Source organism: Mirounga leonina, unplaced genomic scaffold, assembly GCF_011800145.1.
Source record: "Mirounga leonina isolate KUSES-001 unplaced genomic scaffold, KU_Mleo_1.0 Mir_166, whole genome shotgun sequence".
NCBI classification, from domain to species: Eukaryota; Metazoa; Chordata; class Mammalia; order Carnivora; family Phocidae; genus Mirounga; species Mirounga leonina.
The window spans coordinates 31,227,772-31,238,228 of NW_023270418.1; the positions used below are offsets into that span (position 1 = coordinate 31,227,772).

Genomic DNA, 10,457 nt, shown 5'->3' on the forward strand with positions numbered 1-10,457 from the left:
CAGGCCAAAGGACAGCCATGCAGCTGGGATGCTCCCAAAGGCCTCTGGGGGAAGTGCCTGGGCTGGTCCCTCCTAGGACAGAGCTGTCCCCACTCTGGAAACCCCCATGGTTCTAGGCCTGGGGCCAAAATCCAGACCCAAAGGAAAGTCCCCCCACAAGGCCTGACACCCAACTCCCCAGGAGGGGTTCAAGACAGAGGCGAAAACTGGGGGAAGCTCCAAGGGGACTCTCATCTGGAATCCCAGCCTCTGGCGGATCAGAGTTCTCTAAAGGGGGGTGAAGAGCAAGGAGTGCAGGGCTGGAGTTGGCAGGAGCCCAGGGGAGGAAGGAAACAAGAAACAATCAAGGAAAAATCCAACCCAGGCCTGGGGTTGGCGGAGGCCATGGGGCCCTGCAGACTGAGCTCAGGCTGAGGTGGAGGAGGCTTCCTAGGGGCGGATGGAGCTCCTGCCCGGCTCCCTGCTGCCCTGTGGCCCTGGGCGGTAGGGGTGCTGAAGCCCCTTCCAGATACTTTGTCTTTTCCCACTGGCCCCCTAGGTCCCCCCAAGATTATCACTACCCTTCCCTTGTGACCCTCTGCTCCCAGACCTGCTCCCAGACCTGCCCCCAGACTCCTGGTCACTATTGTCCCACCTGCATCCCAGAGCCCTAGCTTCCCAGGTAGGTGGGGCTATGGAGAGCTGGCTGCAACCTTGGGGTCCTTCCCTGCCAGCCCCTCCATCCTCCCCACTTAACCTTGGAGGAGAGGGCTTCCGACTCTCTCCATGGGGGCTCGGGCTGCTGACGTAGATGATTTCCAGGAAGAAGGGGCTGGGAGGGGAAGGAAGGGCTGAGTCAGTCACTGTGTGGTGATTACAGGGCCCTGTGGGGGAGGGGGAAGCAGCCATGGGGTGGGAGAAACCAGCTAGACCCATCTCCGGGCCAAGGAGAGCTCCCAGAGGAGGAGAAGGAAGTTGAATAGCCCATTCCAGGCATTTCTCCATCAGTAGCCTTTCTTGCCTCTAGCCCCTCCCAAACGCCCTTCAGGGTCCTGCCCCTTCAGCTACCAGGGTGTCCAGGAGTCCTTCCAGTGAGAACAGTCCAGGCCTTGGCTGAGGTATTAGACCCTGGACATGGGGTGCAGGCGGGGTAAGGGGAGGACACTTGACTTGATTGTCTGTTGAGTCAGAAAAGCAGGACACCCTGGCTATCCCCTGGCCCAGGATCCCAGCCTCCCAGCCCACACTCAGGCCCTTACACACAGCCTGAGAAGTTGCGTAAAAAAAGCCAATTTTAGCAAATGAAATCCTGTTTCATAAATGCACATTAATTGCAGGGCTTCCACAGCCACCGGGTGTGTATGCAAAGATCCTGCCTATTCAGCAAAACCTCAAGGAGAGGAGCTGTCAGCAGGCTCCTGAGGGATTCCTCCAGCCCCAGCCAAGTGACATAACCTCATCTGTGCATGAAGAGGATGAAGCACTCACCTGAGTGCTTGCAAAGCATAGAACCCACCACCAGGCCCCAATCATGCCTTGGATGTAGGCTTTGTGCGGGCGGGCCCTGAGCTCTGGATGATGGCAGGGGTGTACCGAGCAGCATGGGGAGCCAGCACTTAGCTGGAACCTTGTCACATCCAGGTGGACTTAAAACAGTCTCCCCCAGAGCACAGATGGTCGTCCCCATGACTCTGGGCCCTGGTTAGGAGTCCTGGCCTGGCAGCCAGGCTGGAGAGATGGCTCCCTAGTCCCTGAGGGAGGGGAGCAGGGGCTAAGGCCAGGCTGCGGGGGCCAAATCCACTGTTCTCTACCCATCCCCCAATGTTCCCCAGTAGCCCCCCCCAACCTCTCTGGAACTGGTTCCCAGTGTCATGTGGCCTCCGATGTCTTTGCTGTCCAAACTTCCATCCCTGCAACTTTCTATTTTGTCACCAGCTCTGAATGGAGCTCTTGACCCTTCCCAACCTCCTTCCCCCAAAGGAGGACTCTCAGCAGATGGGTAGAGGGTAGGGGGCCATGTCTCAGCCACATTCCTGCAGGCTCAGGAGGTCTCATCTGTGGAGTCATTCCAGGTCAGGTGGTGAGGCCAGCCTGCTGTCCCTCAAATCGACTGTTCCAATGTTTGCATGAAAGTGGCCTCTGTGTGGGCTCTGTTCCCATCCACAAAGCACAAGTTTCTTATCTTGTTTGGGACTCATGTAACTCTCCTTTTACAGGCAAAGAGGCTCAGAAAGGGACTGTCCTTTGCCTGTGGCCACAGAGCAAGTGGGGAGCAGAGCCAGCACGGCACCTGTGTCCATGGCTCAAAGGCAGTGCTGAAGGCTTGGCACAGAGCAGGGGTCCCCTCAGGGCTGTGCTGTGGGAGGAAGTGCAGGGCAAGGGGGCTAGTGGCTGGGTGAGAAGCCTGAGGCAGGAGGAAGGCCCAAAGACCACAGGTCTTGCCCTTTGAGGCGGAGCAGATCACCATCAGGGCCCTGAGCTTCAGTTTTCTGGCTTTCCTAGAGCGCTGAATTCCCAGCGACAAGAATAGCAGCAGGTGCTGCTAGATGCTTCAGTCTCTGTTGAATCACTGAATGGAGGGAGGGCAGGTTCCTTCTGACTATGTCCCGTGCCCCGTGCAGGGCCTGCCCTTCAATAAATGTTTCTAGTACCGAATGAATGAATGAATGAATGAATGAATGAATGAATGAATGAATGAATGAAACAAAGTTAGAAGGAGTCTAAGTATGGGTTCCACCCCCGCCCCGGAAGCCACCTAAACTGATGGCAAACGGGCGTGTCCAGGCCACTCTCCCTGCACACCCTCTGTGCCCTCTTTGCTAGGGGGCGGTAAACTCCTGAAAGCTCTTGCAAGTTTGTTAATATTTTAACTCGGGTGCCTCCAAGGCCTCATTCATTCCCTTAGTGGCCACTGAATACATTCGTGCGGGCGCCTCCCCAGACCCAGCCCTCCAGGGAGGGAACGGGTCCAAGGACGCTCGGTGAATTCTGAAGAACTACAATTCGGTCTTCCGGCTGCCGCCCCCTTGGCCCTTCGAACACCGAGAGTTCTGGTTCCGACAGGCACAGCCGGAGTCCGCAGAGTCCAGCCCGGGCACCCGAAACCGCCCGGCCCGCAGCCGCCCGAGCCTACACTGGACCCCGCGCCCCCGCGGCTGCTGGACCTGGGCGCCGCGCCACGGAAGGGGGAGCACAGGCGAGGCCCCGGGTGGGGCGGGGTGTGGGCGGGGCCTGGTTGGGGGCTGCCCGGGCATTGGCTCCCCGGGCCAGGGGCGGGGCCTCAGGGGCCACGGACCTCACTGTGAGTTCAGAGCCGGGATCGCGTCCCAGAGCCGCGCGTCCAGCTCCCGAGCTTTCGCAACCCGCGGGTCCGCCGCCTGCGCGCCTCAAGGTGAGTTCGGGCCGGGACTCTGCAGCGAGTCCGCGACTCCCGGGGGCCCCCTGAGAGGCCCATCCCCGTGGCGCCCCGGCCCGGCTTGCGCCCCGGCCCCTGTGTCACCCCCGCGCATTTCCTTTCCCGGGAGCTTCGGGCTCCATGGTGTTTCCCGCCCGCGCCTCGATCCAGGCGGCCACGCCCGCGCCCCCTCCGCCTGCGAGGCGCCCCGCATCCCGAACCCGAACTTGTGGTTCCGCCCTTCACCCTGAGCCCTCGCCTCCGCCCACACCCGGGACGCGGGAGCGCCCTCCCGCCGCCCAGCGTCCCCGCCCGAGCTGGGGGTCGTATTTTTAGTCGATGGTGAGGTGTCCTCCTATCTTTAGCCGCGGCCTCGAGTGTCCTGAAACGGATCCAGCCTGGGCGCTCCGACAGAGGGCGGGGAGGGGTCGGCGCCGGAACCCGAGCTGGGGCTGAGGAACCGGACCCGCGGGAGCCAGGGGTGGGGGCCTGCTCGTCCGAGCTCTGGCCCTGCGCCCAGCGGACACTCGGACATCGCCCAGGCCGGAAAGCACGGGGGAGGATCCTCCCAAAGCTTGGAGACCCTGGCAAGATCCCCGATCGTCCCTTTTCCCCCCTACTGTCTGGTTGTGAGGCCAGAGCACCCCAAAAGAAGAAGACCCCTCAGACGATCCGCATCTGATACGCGAACGTGCCACTCCTTGGGGGGCCCCTGCCTGGACGGAGTCCGAAGCGCGCTCCAGACTGCGATGCGCGCCGGGACTCCTCGGAGATGCGGGGCGACAGAGCGCGCGCGCGCGCCACCTAGCGGTCATCGAGCGTGCGCCGCCCCGCACAGGGACCCCGGGAGACTCCCCGCCGCCGGCGAGCGGGACTCTGCGCAGGCTGCCTCCAGGGCCGGCGGGAGAGGGCGGTCGGTTGGAGGCTGGAGGCTTTCGTTTTTGGTCTTGTTCGGAGCAGTGTCCCCGATAACCAAAATGCTTGAGGAAGCCCCTACAGCTATTTGCTGTAGTGGCCACTAAGTGAATGACAGGGCTGACAGGGACCCCCTAACCCTGTCTGTCGTACATCTCTCATTTGCGCTGTGGCAGTAGGGTCTTCCAGTAGCCCTCTGGTGACGGCTTTGTCAGCCCATTTTATGGATGGGGAAGGTAAGGGCCAGAAAGGAGAGGTGTCTTGCCCAAGTTCACAGTGAGTCCCAGATGGAGATGGATTCAAGGTACGGCTCCTGATTTCAAGGTCAGGGGGTGGCTCTTTGAACACCGTTGGTGGGGAGTGGCCTAGTACTCCTAGCGACAGAAGGGGCTGTGCCTCCCGGAAGTATTTCTCTCTGAAGGAGGCCCAGGGCTCCTGTCCAGGGCAAGCTCCCATCTGCTCCTCCCACTTCTGGGGGAAGCCACCCTCAGGCCCCCCATAGCCTTGTCCTGATGGAGAGCTCATTCTCATATCTCTGGATCCTTGCAAGTTGGGGGAGAGGGGCAGCCAACTGGACTTAAATGGAGGAGGCCTGGGGACCGAGTGGCCCCAGCCTAGCTGGGAGCCTGTTTCTTCCCGCTCCCCAGTTTTCAGAGGTTGGGTGGCCCACTGCATCAGAGCCACAGGAACCTGGCTGGGTACTGGGGCCCACTTTTCCTCTTCCCAGCGGGCGACCTCAGCAACATTAAGGTCTCTGAGGTTCAGCTTTTGCCTCTGTAAAAGGCGGTGGTGACGCCCACCGTGCTCTGCCTGGGAGCTTTAAAATGGGAACCGTGCAAGGGCAGCTGGAGCCTGGGGTCTCATGCTTGCCAAATCTGAATGCTTGGGGCTTGATGAGTGCAATTCCCAGCTCTCCCCTGGGTGGCTGATGCTGGCCCAACCCTTCCCCCCAGCCCCAGTTCTCCCCACATCTGGAACTGGGTGGGTACATCTGGCTCAGAGTGAGACAGCTGTCAGGGACGCCCAGTTTGTTGTGGAAACACTCAGGCTGTCTTGGCGCCCTGTGTGATGGGGCGGGGGATGACAAATCCCACCAGTCTGACCCACTCTTCATGAGTGGAAAGGAAGGAAAAGCTGCCCCAGGACTGCTTGCCTACCAAGGAGACAGGTAGGATGTGTGTTGGCATGCCCCCAGGTCTGGCATGGTGGTCACAGGTAAAGGTCTGTTCTGTGAGTGAGGGATGGGATCCCAGGACCTCGCAGTGCCCACTGCCTCCCCCACCCTGCGCACAGCTCCTTCCAGGCTTAGCTGGAATCCCGCCACTGGAGAGTCATTCCTTTGTTTCCTGTTAAACTGCAGGTGCTCAGGGAGGGGCAAGATGTCCGGTCTCTGTGGCTATGTGTGACTGACCTGGGGTGTCCGGTCCTGGGTGAGGTTTCCTGAGTGAGGGCCTGGGCTGGGAGTTGGGACTCTGCCTCTCCTGCATCCCCCTTCCTTCTTCCTGCTCCCTCCTGCCAGCCCCTCATTCTCTCCTCACCCTGCCCAGGATGGAGAATGGGGCCTAGGACCCACCAGGGCTCCCAGCTGTGGCTGGCTCCGCCCCTCCTGGCCAATTTCCTACCTGCTCAGCCCCTGGCGGCTCAGGGAGGGGGCAGTGGGGGAGGGGTGCTCATCTGGTTACCCTCTGGATGACCTTGGACACATTTCTTTTCTTTGCCTTTTGTGCTCAGATTCTACATCTGGGCTCTCTCGTAGCCCCGTTTGAGGCGAGTCCCCCACCGTGGGAACACCAAGGAGGGCCTGCATCGCTTCCTTTTTCTGTTAAACCAGTATGACACCCCGCCAGAGTGCACTTATTTTTTCCACATTAAAAATAGCTTTATTTTTTCTGATTACATAAGTAATATGTGCACCTAAGTAACACATGCTTATTATTAAGATTTTGAGCTTATAAAAGTATGAAGAAGAAAGGCAAAGTCATCTGAAATCTGCTATCTTGAGAGAACCATCACCAACATTTTGGCAACCATCCTTTTCACAGTTACATATATCATTTTATAGTAACAGTACCAAATATTATAGGTAATTTTTTTCGAGGACACCTTTCCATGTCACTGACCCCACACCCCTTCCCTGACCCCCACCCCACACCCCTTCCCTGACCCCCACCCCAGTCTACATAGCCCATATGACAACCCAGTGCTGGCCTTCCAGATTCTTCTCTCTTTTTATGTACGATTATATCTATGCGGACCTGTGTCTGTAGGTACACATACATGCATGCATATATGGGGAAGGGGCAGAGGGGAGGGGAGTTGGTCACTGCTGTCAGAAATGGAATTTTTTTTTAAGATTTTATTTATTTGAGAGAGAGAGAGCTCTCGAGTGGGGCAGAGGTAGAGGGAGAGAATCTCAGACTCACCGCTGAGCGTGGAGCTCAACGCAGAGCTCGATCTCACGACCCTGAGATAGTGACCTGAGCCAAACCAAGAGTCAGACGCTTAACCGACTGAGCCACCCAGGTGCCCCAGAAATGGAATCTTCCAGACTACGCTTTTGCATTTTGCTTCTCTCCTTCGGCAGTGCCTTGTGCAAATCCCTCCAAAATGTGTTCTGACTGCAATGTTTAAATGAGGATGAGAGGAGGGTGGTTGCAATGATTAAATGAGATGTGTTTGCAAGGAACTCAGCAAAATGCCAGGCACAGAGCAGAGCCCCCCAGAATATTTGTACCCTCCACTCCATCTAACCCTCAGGTGCTGGGAGGGGTGGAGGGACAGTAACTATGTCAGACTCGGTCTGGGAGCTAGGAACCGCTAACCCGGAGGAAAAAGGGGGAACTCCGACGTGACCCCACTTCCAGGTGGGACGAGATTGGGCCGATCAGAAGGTGTCTACATTCGGCCCTGTTGGCTGAACACCTGCCGCGTGTCCAGGCCTGGCACAGACAGGTGGGCGAGACAGAGGTTATGGGATCTCTCTCCTTGGTCAACTAGGGGATTGAGACAAGTCTGTGAGACCGCCCCCCCCAACAATCTTGACACTTGTTACATCTTGGGGCACAGTTGATGTGCAGTAGGGGCTGAGCACCCAGACAACAGCGAAGAGCAAAGCCGGAGACCCAGGGCAGGAGACCAGAGCCAGGACTTGGGATATGACTCCGGGCCCGTCACCCAGGTTCGCGGGCCTCAGCTTCCCCACTGGTCAGGAGGGGGGCTCGGCGCTAGTTATCCAGGTCCCAAGGGGCAGTGAGTCTGTAAGCGAACAGGCCCTTCTTCCAACATGGTTTCCATGGGAGAGTGGCCCCACCTGGGCTCCCGGGGCCGACGCAGGGCCCCCCAGAATGGCGCGGATGCCTCTGCCTTGTGTCCTTCTGTCCCTCACTTATACCTTTGGTATTGCAGCTCCTCAGCCCCCGGGAGACACTCGCGAGGACAAGACCGGAGAGCGTTGCTCCCTGCAAGACCTCCACCTTGCGGCTGCTAATTTTCCAGAGTATTTTCAACTCTTTCGGGAGAAAACGATTTTCGTTGTCTCAGCCCTCTGACTTCATTGATCATTACTCTTTCTTTTTCTCGTCCCTTGGGCCAACGTCGGTCACACCCCACACGGCAGTCTTCGCCCTTCGGCGAGGTTTTGGTGTCTCTGGCCAGGGCGGCGAGAGGAGGTAGCAGGAGGCCGCGGTCCCCGCGGGTGCACCATCCCGAGCGCCGGCAGCCAGGCCTGGGCGCTGAGGTCACAATGTCCACCAAGGTGCCCATCTACCTGAAGCGCGGCAGCCGCAAGGGCAAGAAGGAGAAGCTGCGGGACCTGCTGTCGTCGGACATGATCAGCCCGCCGCTGGGGGACTTCCGACACACCATCCATATCGGCAGCGGTGGGGGCAGCGACATGTTCGGCGACATCTCCTTCCTGCAGGGCAAGTTTCACCTCCTGCCAGGGACGGCGGTCGAGGGACCTGAGGAGGATGGCGCCTTCAACCTGCCCTTCCAGTTCACCCGCACCGCCACTCTGTGCGGGCGGGAGCTCCCCGAAGGGCCGTCCCCTCTGCTCAAGAATGCCATCTCCCTCCCTGTCATCGGTGGGCCCCAGGCCCTCACCCTGCCCACAGCCCAGGCCCCACCCAAACCCCCTCGCCTGCACCTGGAGACCCCACAGCCTTCCCCGAAGGAGGCAGGGAGTGTGGACATTTGGAGAATTCCAGAGGCTGGCTCTGCCCACAACGGGCTGACCCCCGAGTCAGGGGCTGAGGAGCCCTTCCTGTCCCATGCCAGCTCTCTGCTCTCCCTGCACGTGGACCTGGGGCCTTCCATCCTGGACGACGTCCTCCAGATCATGGACCAGGACCTGGGCCACATGCAGATCCCCACGTAGGAGCAAGGCTGGCCAGGCCAGGTGCTCAGGATCAAACGATTGCTGGGAGGCAGAGGGGCGATGCAGCCCTGGCCTAGAAGTCAGGATTCCCGAGGTCCCACTGTGTGGTCGCTGGCCAGTGATTTCTTTCTTTGAGCCTTTGTTTCCCTCCTTCCCAGCCCCTCCCTAGGGGCAGAGTGTGCCTCATTGCTTTCCCCTAAAACGCACTAAGGACACCTGCAGAAGTCAGCCCAAAGTGCCCTGAGCATCTTGGGCCACCTGGACCCCCACCACCAACTGCTCCTCCTTCCCTCACATCCCTTGGATGAAGGCTTTGCCAAGATGGACTCCTCTTTCCACCTGCCTTCTGCCTCATCCCCGTGGGATGCCCTGATTGGGGGTGGGGCGGGGGGGAGGCACAGCACAGCCAGGTAGACCTTTGGCTCTGTGTCCTGGACTGAGAACATGGCATTGATGACCGAATGTCCCTCGGCCCCATCCCCCTCACATGACCAGGAGGTTCTGGTCGCAATAAAACTTGCTGCTGCTGGTGGTTGTGCTCCCCGCACCCTTGACCTAGGTTCCCTCCGGAAGACAGACCGGTCTCTGCAAACTGGGCTGACCTGGGGGCGGGGGGACCCCACTCCCAGAAAGTTTCGTGCCCTTTGAAATCTTCTATCTGGGAGTAGGAACCAACCAAATGCCAACTGGAGATATTGGTGTTTACAGGAGGTGGCTGAGCACTGGTGTAAGCCAGGCGCCATGCCCAGACTGCAGGGGTCTATTGGGGGAGACCCAAGAATGAAAGAATAACCCCTAGTGCAAGGGACCAGCAGCTTCTCCAGCTTCAGAGGACTAAGGGAGCACACAGGAGGGAGGGCCGGGCCTGGGGCCGGGAGGTGTCCGACTGTGCTTGTCAGCACTATTTAATGAGCATCTACAGGGCACTCAAGCGCATTCCAGGTGCTGGGGATATCAGACAGACGCAATCCCTGCTCTCCTGTAGCTTAGATTCTAGTGGGAAAAGGATATTGAATTTGTAAGCAAGTAAGAGGATTTCCTACCATGTTGAACAACTATGAAGAAAACAAGATCGAGAATGCCTGGGGCAGAGGTGCAGCTGGTGTCAGGGCCCATTAAGATGGTCAGATGTGATTCTGAGCCAAACCTGAAGGCTAAGATATGCTTGTGCATAAGCAAAGACACTGAGGCACCGGAGTGAATGACAGAGGAGCCGCCAAGTGGTGAAAAGAGCATAGATCTCTGGGTCTGACATAGTCTGTGTGAGATTCAGTTTCTCCATCTCTAAAATGGGTCGACTACCTACCTTGCAGGGTTGTGGGAAAAAATAGGGACAAGGTTTATGAACTGCCACATGGAAGGTACTCAAAAGTGGCTATGGACACAAAGGACTCGGAGATCGGGAGAGGCAGGACTGTGAAAACAGGTTGGAGTCAGCTGGGAACAGCTTTGCTTACAAGGCTGAGCAGAGGCAATGGGGAGCTGCAGAAGGATTTTAAGCAGGAGAGACACGTGGTCAGATCCAGGTTTTAGGAGGGTCACCACCAGGGCCAAGGGACGATGGACTGAAGGTCAGAGAGGAAGAAGCCATTGCAGGATGAGGAGGCCTGGACGGGGCAGGGACAGTGGGGACAGAGGAGGGGAGAGTGCCAAGGTGGGGCTTGTGTCCGACTGGTACAGACCACGCGGGTGGCTGGGGACAGGTTCAAGCCTCGGTTGTTCCCTTCTTCCATTCTCCGCTGGTTCTTCTCCATCCTCCTGACCCTGAGGATCCCAGACTCCCAGCCCGCCCCC

General features: G+C 58.7%; 1 protein-coding gene across 1 annotated transcript; it reads left to right on the forward strand.

Moving 5' to 3' along the window:
* The first annotated feature begins 3,286 nt into the window (after nucleotides 1-3,286).
* Nucleotides 3,287-9,195, forward strand: CDC42EP2 (CDC42 effector protein 2). Its single transcript, XM_035013209.1, has 2 exons — nucleotides 3,287-3,370; nucleotides 7,694-9,195. Exon 2 carries the CDS (start codon nucleotides 8,031-8,033, stop codon nucleotides 8,661-8,663), a length of 633 nt encoding a protein of 210 aa, XP_034869100.1. The 5' UTR covers nucleotides 3,287-3,370; nucleotides 7,694-8,030; the 3' UTR covers nucleotides 8,664-9,195.
* The last annotated feature ends 1,262 nt before the right edge of the window (nucleotides 9,196-10,457 follow it).

Excerpts from the sequence above, each read along its gene's own strand:
- CDC42EP2 (XM_035013209.1), top strand. The coding sequence starts at position 8,031 with ATGTCCACCAAGGTGCCCATCTACCTGAAGCGCGGCAGCCGCAAGGGC.